This window comes from Dasypus novemcinctus, chromosome 9, assembly GCF_030445035.2.
Source record: "Dasypus novemcinctus isolate mDasNov1 chromosome 9, mDasNov1.1.hap2, whole genome shotgun sequence".
Taxonomy (NCBI): domain Eukaryota; kingdom Metazoa; phylum Chordata; class Mammalia; order Cingulata; family Dasypodidae; genus Dasypus; species Dasypus novemcinctus.
Window position 1 is genome coordinate 4,030,880 of NC_080681.1, and position 22,103 is coordinate 4,052,982.

General features: G+C 43.6%; 1 protein-coding gene across 1 annotated transcript in view; it reads left to right on the forward strand.

Moving 5' to 3' along the window:
- TBX15 (T-box transcription factor 15) overlaps positions 1–22,103 on the forward strand; it is a 99,545-nt gene that overhangs the window by 65,670 nt on the left and 11,772 nt on the right. The window contains exons 6-7 of the mRNA XM_004456605.2: positions 8,664–8,728; positions 18,332–18,429. Coding sequence (XP_004456662.2) covers positions 8,664–8,728; positions 18,332–18,429 — 163 coding nt within the window. The remainder of the gene's footprint in view (positions 1–8,663; positions 8,729–18,331; positions 18,430–22,103) is intronic.

The following is a 22,103-nucleotide window of genomic DNA, read 5'->3' on the forward strand; positions in this document are numbered from 1 at the left end:
TAAATTTGCTTCCATGTGTTTACCAGCCACATCTGACATCTGTATGTTTTTATGTCTGTAATATGGTCATTGTTCATTCATTCCACAGATATTTATTGAGAACTTACCATGTTCTATGTTTAGTAGAGAAATTGAGCTGATTAAGACTTCCTTCATCCTTAAGGAGAGAGGAGTTTTAGTTGAGTGAAAGACACATGAAGACATTATGATTATGTAGTGGAATAATTTAATGAAAGACATGTGGACAGGGCATTTCTTAGTTTGGGAAAAGAGGGGAGTTTTCCTGGAAGAGTTAAAGCTTTACCTGATACTGCAGCACACGTATCAATCAAGCAGGTGACAGGCAGAGGTGTGTGGGTGAGGGAGGCGGAAGGAGAGCCCATGTCTGAAATTATCATGGGCTTTCTAAACAATGATATATATATATGTTTTTTGAGGAGGGTAGCTGGTTGGGTTTACAGGTGGTCTCACCTTATGCAATTCCCTAAAAGTTACATGTGAATACCATTTTTGTAAAGTGGATTGTATTTCATCTTTTGGCAAATTGTCTAATTAGTAGGATCCTGCAGTGAATCCTTTTCCAAAACAAAGAACTTTTGTTTGTTCATCTTGTTTGAAAATCTGTAAACTTTTATTTTGGACCTGCTTGAAGCAAAATAAATTTATACTATCACTCAGTATCTTTTGTACTAGATACTCTGCTTTTCAACCAGGGCTCTGACAATGAAAGCAATAGAAGGAAAACATTCATTTATTAAATATTGATATTACTACATGCCAGGCAGGTGAAGGTGAGTTATGTAATCTTTGGTTCCTATGGAAAGGGTATTTCAGTCTTTCATTGTGCATCTGGATAAGATTACTTAGACTTTCTTTACTTTCAGAGGAATTTGATATACAACGACCCCTTAATCCAATAAATGTTGAGCATTAAATGATTGTTGGACTTTCTAAGCAGCTGTAAAGTATTCCTAACTTCAGCTTTTCCTTGTGGATGCCACATTTGAACTAAAGTGAAAGGCAGAACTTTCGTTGGCTCTGAGTTCTACCTAAAAACAATGAAGTCCTCTTAAACTCTTTAGATAGCAAAATTGCAGAGGCCACGGAGGGTCCCTACAGAATACGTAGGTAACCAATAATTTTGAAACTCGCATACAGAATACAGCAGCAATGCAGACATGGTATTTGGAGGGTCTAGGATCTTGGGATTAGCTGTGGTTTGGAGGAAGGGGAGTAAGAGTTCAAGCTCTTTGAATGACTGATTGGAATTTTCCAAGACTCTTCCCCAGCCACCATTTTAGTTTCTCATGAAGGGAGAGATGTGGCAGATAACTATTCCAGCTTTAGAAATTCGTTTGTAGAGCAAATTAGAAGGCTGAAACCAGATCTGGAGACCCAGGGAGCAATTTGTCATTTGAGTTGAAACTAGAAAGCTACAACTCATGGTGACAAAGAAAGGGATCCAAACATGGGTACCCGAAATCCCTCGACTTCTTCAACCTTCTCTCATAGGCAGTCTTCCTGCCCCTGATGACATTCTGCTTGTATAAATATGTTTTTCTACATGAGAGCTGGGGCGGAGGTGGTGGTGGCTTAGTGGGTGCTGGCTACCATGGGATTTGGCAGCAGGCGCACCTGATTTGATTTCTGACCTTTTCACTGACAAGCTGTGTGACCTTGATCAAGTTTCTTAACCCATTTCAGCTCATGTTTCCTATTCTAAAAACATATCTGCTTCATAGAATTAAGAGGACTAAGTGGGGAAATATGTTCAATCCAATTGCACTAACCTGGCCTCCAATTAACAGTAGTAGCCTACATTGCTCCACGGCTGGGTCTGCAGAGGCATGAAGGAGACTGGGGAGTAGAGACAGTTTTCCTTAATGAACTGCTCGTTAAGGAGAAAGTGGCTGGTGGGGACCTAAAGGAGCAGCATTGACTCTCAAAGGGATTGGAATCAATAGGTAACTGCTTTGATCTCTTTGTCCTCCTGTCAAGTTGGTGAATTCATGATGTGCTGACATTCAAAATAGATGAGTCATACTCAATTGCAGTCATTTTGAGATCAAGATAACAGCTTTTGCCTGTTTTACAAGCCCCCAATCCCTGGATAAATCAACAAGTATAATTCTTTAACATTCCCTTTGGCTGTGTAGATATGATCTAATAAATACAGTGCCTTCTAATAATGCAAAATAACCTCAGGTCCTTCCCTCTGGGAAACTTGAAGTCTGTATCCTGTAGGTCAGAGCCTTTACCTAACCATAATTTTCAGACTTGTCAGGAAGATGCCAGATGCTATAAATTATTCTCTTTTGTGAGCTATATTCATCAATTGCTGTGTTTTTATTTCCCTTGACCTTGTAGAATAAGAACAATTGACATTTTAGGACAACCTTGTTTAGTCATCTTTTTTTAAAGGAATGGTTGGGAGGCTTTTGAAAGTAAATCCTGGAGGTCCTCAGTGTTCTCAGGAGCTTTTTGGAGAAGCACAAGCCACAGAAGGACAATAGAGGGGATGGAGTTGAAATGAAATGGTTCCCAGTCTCAGGACCTTTTCTCACTTTCTCATCTTTGTGTGTGTGTGTGTCCAGTCTTCCCCTCAATATTTGGAGCTTTTCCGTACAAAACCTTTGCCTTTTATAAGTGACAGTGGGGTATGGTGGGAAAACACCCGTTTGGAAGTAAGGAGATTGGAGTTCTAGACCCAGTTTGCAGCCCCTGGCCTTGTTGACCTGGACAGGTCTCTCCACCTCACCGTTCCCAATTGCAAACCGAAGGCTGGCCTGGACCAGTATTTCCTGGTCACCAATCCATGGAGAAGTTTTTTGTGGTTAACTTAAAAAATTAAGGATAACGTAGGGATTTTTCAAATACACACATATGCAATTTAAAAAGCTGTACATTATTTACATTATTCTATTTTGTCTTTTCTACTTTTTTGATAATAAAATGTCATTTCTCTTATGAAATGATAGCAGGAGCTAGTGGATAGATGTTAACTGTCTTCACTTGATAGAATAAAAAATTGGGATATCAGTGTTAATCATTGGGGGGGCAGGGTATTAGAACTGATGTATAAATTCTGAAGCCCAGAAATCACTAATTAAGATGAAGGACTCTTTCATCTCTATAATTCTAAGACACTCCTATCTGTCTCAGCAAATACACTGAATATATGCTTGGCAAAAGACTGACTGAATGATAAACCTTCTGCCAGTTTCCTTGTGTATTTGTGGTTCTGGTTCTTTGGATAAAGTAGTAGAGAAGTGTGAAGAAAGCATTTCTATTCCAGTGGAATAGTTTATGCTTGTATTTCCCTTTCCCCATTCCCTCCCCCACCCTTGCTGACCGACCTGTAGACTCACAGGGCTGCTGACTTAGTGAGGTTATTGTTACTGTTATTTGTTCTTTCAGGGCCAACGTGGCAGGTCTATAGTAGAGAGGAAGGCATGCCATACCCAGAATCTCATTGTGGAGAATAAGCTGTAAGAGGTGGGAATAAAGGTGATTCTACACCCTCTGCTTCTTTTTGGAAGAAACTGATGCCGGCATGTCTTCATGAAATTAGCAGGAAATTTCCATCGCTGTGTCTTTGTCTTTTCCAAGGGAAAAAGACTGCTGAACCTTGATTTCAACCCCCAAACAGGAAACTAGATTTCAAAAAAACACAATTCTGTTCTTGGCCACATGAACCAGATAGGAAGTCTGAAACTCCAGCAAGATTGTATAAACAAATCCAATAGGATTTTTGAGCCACTCATTATAGCCTAAACTACTGAGCCAGTTGTGCTCTAACTTTCCAATCAAGTGCCGAATCTTTTTTGCACAGAGGCTAAGGATTTTTTTTTTTAACCAGAAGAAATATGGTAAAAAAATGAAAGTCACCAAGAGAGTGTTAATGAGGGAGCGCCTTTTCAGCCTTGGTCCTATAAAATCATACACAGGATATTCAAGTTTCATTTCCTTTTTCAGGTTGTGCTGTTTATGTCTGCACTGTGCATTGTGAACTATACTGCATTTATTGACTGCCTCTCTGTCACCAGGCTAAAAAGCCAGTAAAAATGATTAAAATTAATGGTGGTAAGTCAGTAACCACCCCCACATGTGCCGCAGTCTTCAATATGCGTGAGTCAGAATAGGGTTGGGAAATAAAACTAGTGAAGAAAAGTGCCTCGACAACCTCTGTGCTTTCTGTGTCTCCGCGTTATCACTGGTCCAAGTTTGAACCTGACCGCTGTAGAATCGCTTGAGCTGCACAGGAAGTTAGTAATGGACCCGGTTCTGACTGGGAGGACCTTTAAGCCTTGTCTGTAATGCCTGCAGGAAAATCAAATAGGATTGAGAGAGCTGATGGGCTGGTTCCCGTAGGCTCATGGTGGCTTTGGGGCTGGTTCTCACATCATCATTCATTTGCTCACTCACTCCTTCGCTCATTCATTAACAAATTGTTCATTGATCATTGAAGTATGCCAGGTGCATATAGGTTCTAGTTAAAAAAATGATACATAAATTAGGCGCATCCCTGTCTGTAGTCCCAGGGGAGAGAGAGTCAGTACATATGTACACAAAGAGATAAAGGCATGATTAGCAATTGGGTTTAGAGCAAAGATGAAGAATAATAGGGTGCAATTAAAGAGCGCAGCAGGGGTATTCTGTGTAGGAGGGGTGATGAGGGACCGCGATGTCCCAGGAGATGAACAGTTAGACTTAAGAGGAAGGGTCGGCTATGCAAGGAGTAGGGAAAAGCCTGTTCTCACTGGGGTGGACTGAGGGTGGGACACATGAGCAGGCAAGGAGACCGGCCCTTTCCCACAGTGAGAACAGCCCTGCGGGCGCCAGGGGGCCTGGGAGAGGAGTGTGGGTGGCCTGCTGCTGGGTCCTGCGAGGAGCTTGGCTGGAGGGCTGAGTACAGTGGTAGCTGCTGACGAGAGGGACATGATCCAGTAATTCCCTAACAAAGTCATTCGGGTGCCGGGTGGAGGAGAGCTGGGACAGAGACAGGCGTGGAAGCAGGAGCTCTGTTTGAAGGCCACGGAGCCTAGTTTAGTTGGGAGGTGGCGGTGGCCTGGTCTCGGCAGTGTCTCGAGGGTGGTGGAGTTGGACAGCTGTGTTAGGTCTGAAGCTCTTCACCTCTTGTGGACATGTGTGTACATTTCCTATGGCTAGTCTAATTTTCCTAAAAAGCCCTGGTCTCTCTGTTGGGGTAGGGTAGGGGAGAATGCAGTTGCCAGTTCTATTTTGGGTTAAATATCCTCATGTAACTTGGTTTATTTGGGGCAAATGTTTAGTTTTATTCCCCCCGGGTTTTTCTTCCCTCCCTCTGCTCCATCCCGATGCCTCTAGCTGTATGGGGTGAGTGCAGGGGTGGGGGTGACTTACGAGGCCCCACAGTGGGTGGAAGTGGGGCCCACACCTGCATGGGGACCCCACGATGTCTCTGGGCCCTCCCTGGGCTCTGGGGAGCTGTTGGTCTGGTCTTGGGACCCCTGTGCCGGTATGCCCTGCTGACCGGAGCTCCCCAGCGCCAGTGGCCCCGCTGCTGGCTCCTCCTCACGGGCCTCAGCCATCTCTGTGGGCTCCTGGCTAGGCTGGGCGCCTCTGCGTCAGCATCACCCCGTCACCCCATCACGGCACGCGAGGACTTCAGAGTCCCTTAGCCACCCCAGAGGAACCACGGGACTTCTGGAGAGCCAACTCAGGCCTCTCTCTGCTTGATCAGACCAGGCGCACTTGGACTCGGATGCAGCAGATGAGCTTCCGGTTTCCTCCCCCATTGCCTGCAAAGGGGCTTGGTCTGAAGAGGCAGCGATGGCACACATCAGGCCGCCTGCCTGCTCCTCCATGGGCTCTTCATCTCAGATTCCACTGTGGGAAGGAGGAGTGGGCTTCTGTTTCTTTTTCTTTCTGGTGAGAATGAACCTTATTTCATCTCTTTGTCTTCCAAGGCTTCCGTGGCCCAGCTGCTGTCTGTATTTCTTTCTATTCTACAGAAGACATGCGTAAGCTCTGAGTTAACCAGGCAGGCACTTGATAGGGACGCGGTGGGACTACTCGAAACTGACGGTTGTTGAGTGGAAAACACACTGATCTATGCCTACAAATTACGGTCCCTGTTACCCTTGACATCTGTAGGCAAAGCCCCTGTTGTCAGCACAAGCCTGAACTGGGATTGCAATTTGGTTCCTACAGCTAAAACTGCTCTCTTCTGCTGGCCGGGTAGTCTAAATGCCTTAGTCAGGTAGCAGAGGCTTCCCGTGATGTGGCCTCAACCAGCCATCCTCTCCAGACTGCTCTCAGCACTCCTTTCCCAAATGCTCTGGTCAACTTGGACTCCTAGATATTCTTTGAAAATGCTTCATTCTTTCCTACTTTTATGTTCTGACTTATATTGGACCTTTCTTATGAAATGCTTCTCTTGTTCCTTTCTCCCCTTCTTGTATTTTTTTTTAACCTTTAAAATTCTACACATCCTTCCAGGTCTGGCTCATCTGCTACCTCCAATGTGAAACCTCAGAGCTCTTCAACTTGGAGCAATTGCTACTTCCCCGAAGTTCTCATGGCACTTTGCCTTTATTGTGACTCTGTTTTATAATGTAATTATTACTGTATATGTGTGCTTTTTTTCCCTTCTGAATTATAAGCTCTGTCGGGGAAGAAACTGACTATATACAGCCATGCAGTGACCGTATACACTCATCGTCACTGAATGTTGTCTGTCAGTGCTTTGTATGCAAAAACACTTGCTAATAAGTAAATAATGAGTGGCACAGCCACATTCTTCGTAAAGCTCTCTAAGTCTCACATAAAAGCTTTGAAATAAGTGTAGAGATGTAGTTTTTCTTAACGTTTGGTGACATTTGTCCATTAAATCAGATCCCTTTGTCTGGGATCCAGTGAGTTGTGGGAAACAGGTTTTCAACGATTTCTCCCAGGCCTATGGAAAAGAATGTCATGATATTTACAGGGGCTTGTGGAGGCTCCCAAAACATGGCAGCACAATCATATATCAGAACCCTGAACATAAACGAGTCAGATAGGATAAACCATCTTCAAAGAGAAAATAAAATATTATAACCCCGACTTGAAAAGAAAACGTGGCATGTGGTTTATTGCTGTGGATTATGGAAGAAGAAAGAACTGATTTTAAGTCAAAAACAAGAAAAGCAGTGATACTCTTTAAACTCAATACAGCATTCACATGGCAAACACTGGACTTTAGAAAGCCAACCTTGCAGGCGCCTGCTCTGGGCTATAAAATAGATGTAAAATTGCTTTTGCTGTGTTATTAGTGCAACATTATTGGTGTGCCCTTCTGGAGGCGAGGAATGTTTAGGGAGAAAAAGAACCTGGAAGTCAGCGTGGTTCTTTCAAGCAGTCTGTTTGTCAGACGCTCACACTGCATTTTAAAGACTTCTGAAGACTGTGGCTTTGGGAAATCCCATTCTGAGGAAGTGGGAAGAAGAGGGCCTTGGAGAGATTTGCAATATAGGAAATGGCTTTACCTCTCCTAGTGATCAGTCCTGCAATTATCAGAGAGATTAAGATAGTCTTAATTAACGAGAGTCCCTCATTTCTAAATTGCACTCCATTGAGAGTACCTTCCCTTCTCTCCTGAACTTCCTAGCCACCCCCTCCAAGTCTCCACTGCTTGAAAACAGCTAGTCGTTAACATCTGGTGTAGACACAAAGGTATCAAAATGTCTCCCGTGACCAAGACTGAAAACGGAAACCCTAGAGAGGGCATGTGGAAGTTGTTGGTCAGGCTTGTTCTACTCTAGAGGCACAACGGTAGTAAAGGCAACCACGGGGGAGTTTGACGGGGCTAAGACGTGATGCAGTTGAGGAGGAATTGTGCCTTGAATGGAGCTGAACCAGATGGCCCTAAGGACCCAGCTGCCTGGTGACACAGCTGGAGTGGCGGGTTCCTTAGCTTTATGGAACTCTCTCTTTGCTTCTTCTGAGTTCGCTGGGAGCTGTGGAACCTGGGTGAGATCGGCTGGATCCCCTTCTGTCCAGGCACACATTTCTTTTCTTTGGGTGAGACCCTGGAAAAAGATCTAGCTACTTTTTGTGTCTTTTAAGTGATCATTTCAGGTCATTGAATGAATACGCCCTACTGGCAGGGAAGGCCCAATTGAGGAAAATGGGAAATGGAGTCAATTGTTTGGATCTTTCAGACTGAGGCAGAGTATTCAGTGGTCTGATTCCTCTCAGAGGTTTATACTGATTGAATTGTCCCAGTTTTTTCTTTCCTTCGTCACTCATGCTCACTTATTCATCCATTCGTTTACTCATTCATTCAGCAAACATTTTTAAAAGTGCCTCCTATGTGTCATGTACCATGGATATGACTGTTGCTCAGTTTTCCATTTAAGTGTCTGTCGAAGCGAATGATTTATCACTATTGAGGCTAGGAAGGGGAACAGAGGAGAGTTTACAGAGACACATTGGGCAAACCTTGGCCTTTGGAAAGGAATGGGTGAGCTGGGTCAGACATCTATGTGTCAGGCCCAAATCCTGCAGCATTTAAATCTCATACTAAAAGAAAACTAAATTTAAGCACCAGTTGTTATTAGCAGAATGATTTCTGTTAATTTTTGAGGAGTTATTGAAAAAGAAGTAATATAAACATAATTCATGCTTTTTTTGCTTGTTTCCAGATCACAAGATTAAAAATTGACCGAAACCCTTTTGCTAAAGGATTCAGAGATTCTGGGAGAAACAGGTAAGAATAATAGGGAAACAAACTCACTGATATTCTTCTTCTATATGATATTATTTGCCCCACTCCCCATTGGTGGCCCCTGCCTCCTATTTTTTTTTTTTGAAGAACATCTGCAGGCCATGTCACTGTGTTTACTCAGGCAAAGAGAAATGGATTGCTGATCCAAGAATCAAAAAACTGCCTTAAAAGGCCAAATTATCCAAATTCTTTGTTAACACACTCTAAATCACCAAATCAAATCTGTCATGGTATTTTTCCCCTTACATGATATGAAATTCAGTCCCTTAAAAACATTTGATGGTGATTTATTATCATTCAAAGATATTTATTTTTTCTGATTAGGATTTATAGCACCTTCAGTATGTCTCATTTATTTTGTATTTTCAGGAAGCAAGGAATTGTGGACAAAAATTTTCATAAAAGTATTACCTTTAAGAGCTGAAACTTTGTGAAAAAAAATTAACATTTTTTCCAGTAGGAAGCATCTCCAAAATATATTAGATGCTTCCTGCTGTAGTAAAGCAAGTTTATAGAACACCATGTGACCCTTTCTTAATGACCTAAGATTGCCATTATGATTAGTTTGCTATATAATGAAACTCTTAGGAATTAGTGAAGCTCATAGAACTCTTAGCACCTGCCGTAAATGGCCTTAGAGACTATGGCGTGTCTCTAGTTGATCTGTCTTCTTTCTTCCTTCTGAATCCTTCTAATTGTTTTCTTCCTGAATAAAATTAAAATCTGTTACCGACAGAATCTTAGGAGAAAATGGAAATTGCCAGATAAATCAGATATAGCTACAGTTACTCGATCAGAAACTTTCCTTTTTAAATAGACAATACTGAATCAGAAAATGTGTCTTAGAAACTGCACAGACTTTGTGACAACTATTTAATATTCAGACATTATTCATAATTTGTACTTGTGATTGAAAAGTCACAATATTCCAAACCCTTTGCTTACATTTTCTCTAATCCTTCAGACAGCGTGTATTTTATAAGTGAGGAAACAGAGGCCCGGAGAGGTTAAGCAGGTGCCCTAGTAGATGCGGGCACAGGGATTCACATTCGAGCCTGCCTGACTTAAACACCTGTTCTCTCTCCACTCTCTCATGCTGACCCTTTAAATTGGACTCATTTGGCTTCAACAGGTACAGAGAGCAGAACCCTTCCTCTAAAAGCCCTTCATCTCTTTAAAGACCCTACTCAGGCCACCAGGAGCTTCTCTTTTCCACATAAAGCAATCTGTATACTCTCGGCCTGTCCTCCAAGACTTTTCCCGATGACTTTGTCATCTTCTCTCTAACCCTCTACAAGGGGCTCTCTAGTAGATGACAGGGAGCCAGGAGGAACTTCTGAAACTGTGTCCCCTGTGTCACAGTGGGGCAAGAATGAATTCTTAAAGGTAGAAGCCACTCGAGTCCTCCAGCACTCTGGGAAGCTAGATTAAAAGAAATGGTGGGGTTAAGTACAGATGCCCTTGTATTTTTAATTTTGAAAAGCTCAAAAGTACCTGCAATTTACTTTCTTTCTCACTAACTGCAGGATCTGACGAGGGCAATCATTTTATTAGTACCTCGTTGCAGATGGAAAAAGGGCTGGGTGAGGCTATGAGCTGTTTTGCACTTCTTCAGGGAACGGTGACTCTGAACCATATCAGAACCCAGGCCATCCCCTTCTGACCAGGGCCTCATCTATTGCATTACTTGTGCTACCAGAGAGGCCTTGCAAACCTCAGATCCTCCCAGTGCATTTTAGACATCAAGTGACTCACACAAAAGGGCATGGTTTGATGAGTTGCATATAAATGTACCAAAAAACATACGGATTACATTTCCTTTAAAAACACATGGGCTTAAAAATTAGGGGGGGAAAGTGCTTGGCCAATGTTTTTTGGTTTTGCAGAACACAAAACATTTGTGGAATACTTTGGAGTTACAGAATTTGCCAAACCTCAAACCAAAACATGTTCAGGTTTGTCGAGCTCAATCCATCCCAGCATGACCCAGAGGCTTGCGTAGGGAGGACTGGAGAGAAACGAGGAGGACACGGCCACCCGCTCCTTCTCTTAAAATGTCTCGTGTGAGTCTGTCTTAGCCGTAAGCCCCGCACACTGCTGTGCCGTCAGAGTGCAGAACAGGGCTGACAGCCCTGTTCTCTCGGGGGAAGAGGGAATGCTGGAGGGAGCTGTGGTGGAGCATACTGATTTCCTGGTCTGCATATTTTCCTGTAAAGAGATATGCATGGAGAAGTGCTCCTGGCCTCTTTGGGCCCCCATTCCCTCCTCATTCCTCTCAATGGGAAGCCGCAGTCGTTCCCAGAGAGCACGGGGCTTCTGGAGCCCAGGGAGCTGGTGCCGCGGAAAGGCATGCACTTTTGTTCTCGGTGGAGTCTACCCTCGGAGGTCTGATCCACGACGCTCAGTTTCCACAGTTCAGGAACTGTCAGGAGGGAGTCGGTGGCAGGGCCGGTGTCTCGGGGACGCACCTTTATTACGGGGCAGTGGTTGCGACGGGTTGTCCTGTGCTGAAAAAGCCACAGGATCGGCAGGAGGAGGCGCACGGGGAAACCTGAGTCAGGCGCATCCTCAGAGGGTTCCCAGCCAGCACTGCTGCTTGCCGGAACGCGCTGGCCCCATCCTTCTCCGTGCCTGGCACCCCTTCCCTAATGTTGGGGGACAGTGGTCTGAAAAGGTCTTACGGGAATGGGTGTATTTGTTTGCCGACTGAGGATGGAGCTAACACAAAAGACGGAACTCGCCCCCAGCAGTGGTGGGGAAGGTGTTGGGAGCGAAGGCGTTCACCCTGACCCCCTCTTAAGAAACTGCTGCCCCAAGTGTTCACAGAGCGGGGATCCCCTCTCTCGCCAGGCCAGCGGGAGCGCTCTGCCTCTCACGCACCCAACAGAAAGGGGAGTGTGAGGCCTAAGAGTGCTGAGGGAATGCAAACAGAAGGAAAAAGAGGGAGAGGGAGAAGTGGGTTGTACACGAGCCCCACAGCCAGTTCATCCGTGCTTAGACCCGCAAGAATGAACTTTTCTCTGGGAATGGGGAGGGGGGGGGAGGTGGAGCGCAGGTAAAACCTGTTGGTGGAGCTCACTGTTGTAACCAAGAACGCGAATCTTCTCTCCTCCCTTACCTTTCCATGAAGCTGAACATAGGCTCTTACTGTATTTGTAGTTAAACAATGGTAAAACACAAGCAACTTCAAACAGCTCAACCTTTACTTCTGGCCATTTAAATGATACGCGTAGAAATAAAAGCGGTAATTATCTCATGTAATTTCTGTCGTCCCAGCTGTCCATCATCTTGACCTCTGAGTTGATCAGTATCAGTGAAGTTCTCCCTGTTTTACTGATGGTAAAACAATACAGTGAGGTAACAGCTTTCAGAATTTTCAGATCCAGCCAGTGACAGCATCTAGGCAATGATGTCACTCTCCTCCGTTAGGACAACTTGCCAGTCAGCAGACAACCTTGTCCTCACCTTCCTCTCTGGCCCCTTGTCACTCGTGAAGGCTGGTGGAACAAGCGTAGAACCTCCAAGCTGACTTCCTGCCTCCTTCCAACCAGCATGACTTTCCAAGGGTCTACCTCACTTTCAATTTCTATATTTTCATTTGTTTTCCCTAGAGCCTGTGGTTCTATTTTTCCAGCCAATTTCCTCCTGCTCTTTTCTGGCAATATCGCTAATCCCTGTATATTTTGCATATTCTTTTGTTATCTCTGGCAGAGGTGGCTTCAGCCATTTAGCAGATCTGTGGTTGTAATCACTGCTGGCCTCTTCTGTTGTATCTACAGTTCCAGGTAGCTGCGCCTATGCAGATTCTGGCACAGCGTCCAGCATCCAGCTGGACCCCTCCTGTCCTTCCCAGCCATGCTGTTCACCATATCCCCTGGCTTAAGGTCTTCTAGCCACTATTGAACCTTTTTCTCTGCCTTGTTATTTGTTCTCCCTTCCCTGTCATGAACTCTTTCCACTGTTGTCCTCTTGGCCATGTGGCTTTGCCAGGGAAAGTTGGCAATTGTTTTATTATCTATGGCTCTTGCCCAGGGACGGTGTCATTGAGCAGAGTGACGTCTTTTTAATGGCTAACATATTGGAGTCTGAAATATCTGCGAGATAATGAGGCCTACAGGGGCTCGAGGGACATGTTTCCTGGTTCTTTGAGGAGAGAATGAGAAATGGAATTAAGTACCTTACAACTCCCTCTGCATTTAATCCAGAGCCAGAGGACTGATGAAGCTTTGAATTCCAATGAAGTAAGAATGTTTTCTCCTATTACAAGTCACAACTTGAGCAGAATGGTTGGGTTCCTTTTGCTAATCCGTCTCTCATGTGATTTTAGTATCACTAACTTAAAGTTCGACCATTCTAGTCAAATGCAAAGAAACGTAATATTTTAGGTAGCCTGCTCTGTGTCATCATGAGATATTATTATCCTGCTTGAGGCAATGAAAAGTCCCTCCAGACTGCCCTTACTGTCTATTCAGACTCCACTGGGGAAGAGGGAACAAGTTTAACTCAACTGCAGGAGTCCATCCACTGGATACCATCCTTTCAAGCCATTGCAAGGCACATGAGTTCTCTTTGCGGTGTAGACACACTTATTACACCATCGAAAGCCAAGTTTTGAAGGGTGTGTTTTAGACAATTTGCAGACCTCTGTTGGAAGGTCTTTTAGGATGTCCCCCGACAACAAATATCGTGAGTATTCTGGAAGTACGAACTGACTCCAGAGCCAGTGAAGGAGAAGGGAAAATGTGGAAGGGCTGACATCACTTCAGTGAAGCAAAGGGCAGACTAAGCAAGAGGATTAGAAAGCTGAGATGGTGGTTAGATGTGAAGGAAGAGTACACTATGGCTCTGGGCTTTCCCAATACTTGAACAAGGAAGGGAAAGGAGAGATCCGGAGCACAGCACCACCCACGGGACAAATCCAAGTACCCAGCATGGACGAAAGACCCGTGGTGTCCACCCTCTGCCCTGCACCCTGGGCTTCCTGGCGCCCATGAAGAATTTTAAGTTCCTAAAATATGCCTTCTCTTCTGTACTGCTGAGTCTTTGCTCATATTCAACCAGGAAATCCCTTTCTGCCTCTTATCTATGTGAAAAATTGCTGAATATCCTTTAATACTGAGCTTAAATGATAGGCTTTTTGTGGAATCCTCCTTGAGTTTTCCAGCTGTATTAATTACTCCTTGCTCAGTGCTCTGTGGCATCTTCTATGTCTGTCCAGTGTAGCATTTATCATGCTGTTCAGAAATTAGATGTTTACGTTTTATTCTCTGTGTTGAACAGACAACTCCTAAAGGGTAAAGACCCTGTCTTTTTTTGTCTTTGCATATCCTGAAACTAGTGTGTAATTGCTGAGTAGAAGAATAATTTTTTTCTGATTGGATTCCTCCTTCATGAGTGCAAGACCTCCATCCCAGTAGATTTGCCTCAGCATTTCACTGTCTTCAGTGGAGAGATGACCAGTTGCCTTATCAACCCATCACATACGTCCCCTGTGCTATGAGTGTCACCAGCAAATAGTATGGAGATGAGTCAAACTAAGAAAGTCAGAACTAAAGAGAGAATGAATGGAAGAAACATGTAAAGCAACTCTGTTTCAAGACAAACTGAAAGTGGAAGCTCTGCATTTGTGGGCTCCTAATAGCATCGTATCTTTGTTAATAATTGTCAGATATTTCCCGAACTCCAAAGGGATGATCCTGCCACTTTCTTGGAATGAGAAGGTTGAAAGGATATTTATTTACAGTCTGGCTGCTTTTCCAAACCAGTTGATGGAGAGGCATCATCAATTTTCAGAATTGCTCTGGCTCGCTTCCTCTCCTTTCTCCCTGGGCACCTCCCCCATGGCTCCCCCAGCACATGTTGTGGGTTTGGCCAGGAAGCCGACTGAAAAGTCTAAAGAGAAGAGGCCTGGAAATCAGAGAGGTGATTACAGCCAAAGGATGGAGCAAAGGGGATTTGGCTACGGGCTCTGGTGTCCCTGGAGCAAACAGAGAAAAGTAGGCAAGAGGGGGACACTGGCCAATTTGATCATCTCTGTTTGGAACCCTGAGCGATGACCTCAGGTCTTTGGTGTGCAGCATCCTTGAACAGCCCACCATGTGGAACACGTTAAGGACACAGATACCCAAGACCACTTTTTCATTGTTCTCTTAGCAATGAATTCATTTTGTAGAACCTTGAGATAAAATTGTACACAGTAAAAGATAAATGATGACAAATGGGCAAACAGTGTGGAGCGCAGGATATACTTCGTAGAGCTATCCAAGGGGCTGAGGTTGTCAATGTGCAATTGGCAAGGACCTTTCTAAGAGAAGATGAGGGGTAGAAATGACTAGCCTCTGCTGGGGGGTGGCTGGGTGGGCCTTGGGACCCAGGCCCTGCTGAAGGTCGCAGACTCCATGGCTGGAATAGCAGAGGCATAGGGAAAACGGAAACCTCTAGAGACCAGAGTCACGAAAGGCACAATCAGCTATACAAACAATTTCCAAGTCTCCAGTCCTAGAGGACTCTTTAGGTTTTCAGCCTTGATTCTACTCCAAGTTGTTTTCCTAAGTCTTAGGCTTAGTAAAATGGATGCTGGTTAAAGTTTATAAAGAAACAACTCAGTAATAGAAGATAGGGTGGAAATGAATTCCTCTATTAATTCAGTTCAGATCCTTCGAGATCTTGTCATGTTCCAAGCCCTGTCCTCGGCACAGGGACGTAGGAAAATATGGGATCCCAAGCTCTCACGTCAGATACATGTTAGTGGTAGAGAGAGATGAGTTATCAAATACTGACCGTGCCATGGTGATTCACCAAATCCTAATATGTAGAACTAGTACTTGCTGACAATTAGACCTGTCTAGTGAAGCTTAATAGACTTTGAGGACAAATAAACGTGGCATATAGGATTCATTTTTCTAAAACGCAGTACATTCTGAATCTATAAATAGGTTTACATAGTAAGACTCTAGGATAAATCTCTGTGAGATGGATCCACAGTAGATTAGTAAGGTGAGGTTAGGAATGTGTGGTCTTAGCCATCATTTCCTGATAGTAATGCCTCTCTTCCCCCTCCCTCCCCCCCAGTGAGCAAAAAGGACTCCTGCTCTGACTGTGAATATGTCCATATGTGACATGCTGTACATTACCTTCTTAACAGGTGTGGCAGGTAGACTTTTAGTGGGAAATGTCTGGCCTTTTCACCATTTGTCCATTGGTAATGGAGCCAGAGGGTGAAAGTTACAGCAGAGATTTAAGCCCAACATCAGAAAAGACTAGCAGATCTATCCAAAACAACTGGAATAGTTTGTTGGGAAATATGCCAAACTAAGGTGGACAGCCATCCAAGATGCTATCATAGGAGGTAAAAGTAGATGACACTTGAGACCCTTCTCAACTTCTAAATCTGTGATTATATAACTCAGACATTTAGTGTTATTTTAGATTTTGGTTAAATGGTCTCCCATGAAGACTTGGCTGCTTAAATAAAATTATTGACATTTTTGCCACAGCTGGTTTGCTTATTATAAGAATGAAGGAAAAAGTTCATTTTTCTGTTTTTCCAATAGATATGATACTGGCTTACATAGCAGTGTGGTTTTGCTACTTTAGCCTTCTAGTCCTGTATTATGAACTGAGAAGGGACCGTTCTTTGTCCTTGAGCTAATATTTTGTCCTCATCATCGGTACACATTCTTGGGAAGAATGGAATAGGAGGTGGAACAGTAAAGACCCTGCTGTTTGCAGTGAGCCGCCTGTGCCATTAAAGGGAAGCTGGGATGTTCTGGTGGGTAGCCAACATTCCAACACTGGGCAGTAAGAGCTAAGCCTGGCCGATCTTCTTCTTACATCCACCTAAGCTCAGCCTGGCTTTATCTGCCTGTCCCTTATTGTTCTGAACTCTCTAATTGCCTGGGCCCTTTCTCTCCACAAATAGTTTCATGTACTGTATTCAGCATTAATGTAGGGTGACTATGTGGAGATGTCTTCTAAGCCTACTTCTAACAGATTAACAGCTAATAAACACCATGCAACACCCTCTCCTCTGAACCTCTTCTTAAAATACAGACTTTGGTTTGCCAACATGGGTGTATTTAAAGCCTCCAAGATTCCAGGGAAGACTTTAGAAAGTTAACTATGCAAGCAAGGCATGTTCTAAGAGGCAGTTTTCCAACACAAAGAGCCACCGAGTGTATCAGCAGCTCATCTGAGAGGAACCTCGGGGGATCTGATAGTCGATTGTAAGGAAAGGATATTTGTTGTCACTTAAAATGAAATACTTCTCACTTCATTCTTGGTATGCAGCACTGAAGAGGGCTCTGGAAATGTATTCTCTAGGGAGAAGCAGAGGCAGCGTAAGTTTTATCTCAAGAGGGAACGTTTTTATTTTCCAGGAAGGGACGCCCTGCTACTTGCTAGAATCATTGCTATGAAAGCATTTCAGCCACCTCCTCTTCTCTCCCTTCCTTCTTCTACCTCGCAGTCACTGTAGCTCTCCCTTCCCTCCTCAGACCGAAGTGATGCTATTAGCTTTAAAGAGAAGTCCACCGGCAGCATCACCCTTCAACTGATTCTCTCTCTACTATACATGTAAGATGAGATGCTGATATACATCATCTTAGCAGAATTGAGCAGGTTATGTCAGATATATAACGGCTGATATTTAATATCTTCAAGCCAGAGCATTACTCGGGGCTCTTTTTAAGCGCGGAGCAGAGTTGCTGCCGGTGACATAACCTGCTCAATTCTGCTAAGATGATGTATATCAGCATCTCATCTTACATGTATAGTAGAGAGAGAATCAGTTGAAGGGTGAAAGAGAGAGTGTGAACATAGTCTAATTAATGGGATTTCCAGTATCAATGCCCGGAAACCTTAAGGGAATGTACTTGTTAAATATTGGACATTTCCTGACGTCTGGCAGTCCCCAAAATATGACCTTCCAAGACCAGCTTGATTCCTAGATTACAAAAATACAGATAAATGTCTTGGAGAAATGTATTTGTCTTTTTGCCTGAGGTAAAATTTCTGGGACCAAGCCCTTTCTTTGCCTTCAGGTAGAAGAAACGCCAAGTGTATTTGATTGCTTGCCTCTCCTTCCATTGCTGTTGCTCGGCTTGTCTCAGCTGATTTCAGAAGCCTTTAAAGGCACAGCAGTTTGACAGTTTCCTTGACTCTTTCCCTGCTTGGGGGGTGGAGGTGACTCGGGGACAGGCCATGCCAGTGCACTGTGGCCAAGATTAGGACATCTTCCTGCGCTAGAGGAAAAGTCAACGCTCTGCCCTGCTCAGCTGCACTCATGACAATAGTGGCCTTGACCTTTAATACTTCACATGCTTTTTTTTTTTTTCATTTGGAGAAATATCAGGATGAAATTCCATCAGAGTCACAGAATTGTTTGCAGACAGTCTGAAGTGAGTTGATTTGTTCTTCCTGCAGTCGAGTCACCTGTGCCTTGCGTTTTTCCAGACCAATGACAACTGGTGGTATCTCTCAGTGCTTCAGCATAAATTATTTGACAGACCCCTGCAGGATCTTTAAAAACTCAGCGTGCTCCTTGGGATTATTTACAACTTCCTTTGCTGACTTTTCTCTCTGCAGGACTGGTCTGGAAGCCATCATGGAGACATACGCGTTTTGGAGACCCCCCGTGCGTACGCTCACCTTTGAGGATTTCACCACCATGCAGAAGCAGCAAGGTAACCCCTGGAGGAGGGCTTCTGCCTGCTGACAGGGCTGGGGAGGAAGTGGGAATTGAACGGAATATAGTGAACATGGCTCTAAGCCTAACTTGGGTTACATCGACTCTTCTGGAAGGAAGAGAACACAGTAGCGCTGTAATAATCAAAGCATTGCCACTTGCGCAAACAAGGTGGTTACAGAGGTGGCACTTCACCTGTACTCAAAATTCTTTATCCCATCTGAAAACAAGGTTATGTCATGATTATGACAGTGATGAAATTGTTACTATCACTAAGCATTCCTATAACCCTTGATTTAATTTTAATTTTTAAAAATTTTATTGAAGTTTATCATTCATACGTGAACATACATAAACAATAAGTGTATAGTAAAAGTTGTAAACTTACAAAACAAACATGCATAACATTATACAGGGGTCCCATGTATCCTCCCCCACCCCCCCCCCCCCCCACCACCTTTCCTTGTGAAACATTGCAAATTATGGAAGAATACTGTCAAAATCTTACTACTAACTATAGTCCATATCTTATATTTGGTGTATTTCCTCTCCAACACACCCTATTATTATTTTTGAAAATGTATTTTATTACAGAAGTTGTGAACTTACAAAACAATCATGCACATATGTAGAATTCCTATACAACAACCCTTCACCAACACAGATTAGAGATTATGAGATAATATCATCAGACTATTACCACCAGCCATGGTCCACAGTGTACATTTGGCCCACTTTTTCCAAGCTCCCCCATTGTCAACACAGTACATCTTTGGCATAGATGCATGAATGTTGTAGTATTGCTGTTAAGTACAGTCCTTAGGTAACATCAGTTTTATTTTTCCCATGCTTCTCCACATTCCCACCACCCTGCAATAGTAATGTACATCTGCTCTAGCTCACAGGACACTCTTGCATCTGTACCATAAACCACAATTCTCATCCACATCTGGGTTTACTGTGTTATTCAGTCCATGGATTATTCTCTAGCTCTCTTTCAGTTGACATTTACATCCCTAAACTACCCTGTTCAGCCACAATCCCATTTATAAACCAGCTGCTACTCACTATAATGTGTTACTATCAACTCTATCCATTTCCACACTTTCACAGTCAAGTTAATTAATACTTCTACACGCGTTTAGCATCAGTACTCCTTCTCAGCCCTCCTCTTATCTCCTAATAACCTATACTTCAAGTTTTAACTCCATGCATTTATTCTTCGTATTTCATTCATATTAATGAGACATGCATTGGTTTCTTATAGCCCTTGATTTTGAAGAGATCTTCATAATAGCTTCATTCTTTCTCATGTTAGCCTTATCACTTTTGTTATTCTAGTTTTATAGAGGGAAAAAAACAGCTCTGGCAATGGGAGTAAACTGCTCCAGGCCTTGCATTGAGGAGGGGGCTTTTTATTGAACAAAACCCCTCTCAAGTTGGTGGGCTAGGGGGATTTCTCTTCCCCTCTCCCCATCACTGCTTTATGCTTTCATCCTATTTCTAATCTCTCTTCCCTTGCTGCACAGATTGGGAAATCTGTGGTCATGTTTCCCAGATGGTTTGTGGGCTGATTTCAATGCTTGTTTTTCTGTCCCTCCCTAGCGCAGCACCCATCTATCTAGGCACCTTAGTAAAGGTTCCCAAAGTGTCAGGTGTCTTATGAATCTCCTTCTCCAAGCTCCCTGTGTTCAGAAGTGACACTGATCAAAATTACAGATGGAGTTCTTTCTGTTCTATCAAATGGCCACCATAAATAAAAGCCCAGTTTTTGAATGTGTGGCTCTTCCATTTGGGAGGCCATTTTAGGACATAATAATATATTATATTGCATTTCCTTCGTTAAGGCTCTTCTGGTAATTCACACACTAACTTCGCTTTGAAACCTCAGTTGCGTTAAGGGAGTTTAGTGACTAACAACAGAAGCACTGGAGCCCGACAGCTCGGGTTGGCTCTTAGCACTGTCCCTTCCTAGCTTAGTAAGTGTGGTCAAGTCCATCAGCCTCTCCAACACTCAGCTTCCCAATATGCAAAGTAGGGAGGCTATAACAGAATTATTCTGAGAGTTAGACGAGATAATACCTTTAACACATAGGAAGCGCTCAACACATGGAGCTATTGTCATCATCCTCATCGTCATCTTCAGCCCCCTGTGTTCCTCTACATGGATACTGAAGAGGAAGAAACCATGGGGGAAGGGGACATTGCCTTCCTGGGGACTACATATTCAAACTATGATTAGACTCTTTATCTTCATAAGAATCCGGGCAGGGAGGGACCCAGAGGTTGTAACTGTTTTATGGGGGGAAATGGAAGCCTTTCCTCTGAAGTGACTTGCTCCCCAGAAATCCACAGTTGAAGCAGGACCAGTAAATATCCAGGGTGTGGCTGCTGCGTGGGGCTCCACTGGCCCTTAAGAAACAAAAGTATGAGAGAGAGCTGACAGCTGGGATCGGGAAGATCTGTGCCCTCATCTTTGATGGTCCCTAACTCTCTATACACACACACACACACACACACATATTAGGAGGTACTGGGGATTGAGCCCAGGACCTTGTACGTGGGAAGCAGGTCCTCAACCACTGACTATACCTGCTGTTCAGTGAGAGTTGTTTTTTTTGTATGTTTGCTTGTTTTTAGGAGGTACCAGGGATGGAACCTGGGACCTCGTACATGGGAAGCAGGCACTTAAGCATTTGAGCTACATCCCCTCCCCTCTGTATACTCTTGAGCAAATTGCATCCACCCTGAGCCCTGGTTTCCTCAGGTACAAAAAAAGGGATATACTTTTTTGTGAAGAAAGTTAAACAAATATATTTTATAAATGAAAATGTGCCATGCCAAGGTGCTTTTTTATTCTGTTTGTTTCTGAGGCAGTTTCTTTGCTTATTTGCTCTTACTTTACTCCTTGTCTATCCAAGCCTTGGCTAAGCAGGAGTTTGTGTCATGGCTGGTATGACAAGATTGTCAGTTCTTAGAGCAGAGATTGACGATGACAATTCTATTCAGTGCTGGGACTGCAAATCCTCAGGAAGTACTTAAAGAATGATGAAAGATGATCATTTAGTGACACTGTGGCTCAAATAAGCAGGGTCACAATCTGATTCCATCTTGAAGCACCATCAACAACAGTTATGTTGCTGTAGATTTGGAGTGATCATTGGGGCCATTGAGCAGACACAAGCATGGGGAACTTACATGAGTTGCCTAGGTGGTCATGTTTCATGGTGCTTCTACTGAACATTTATCAATACGAAGGTTGATTATTGACACTTTGGAAACACTGGGTTAAGAGAGAAATTGAACTTTCGAAGCATAATCACACCATCGCTTCAGTAATCCCCTTTTATTGGGAGGTGGGGAAATGAGCTTGGAAATATCAGACTCATCTAATGTTGGGGTGGAACTAGAGGAAAAGTCACACCTCTTTTTAATTGGTATATATTTTTGAACTATACACTGAACTTGATCCGGAGTCTCATTATTAAAGAACATGTGACTTTGTTTCTTAATGTGAACAAGGATGTAAAAGCAGCAATGCCCATCCCCTATTCCCATAGGAACTAAGAATTCCAGGAACTCAGGACAGTATTGCTCGTAACAAGAGACTGCCTTCTGTGCTGAGCTGTTTAGTGTCTCAGGAGAAGTAAAGGGGTGAACTACTAGTGGAAA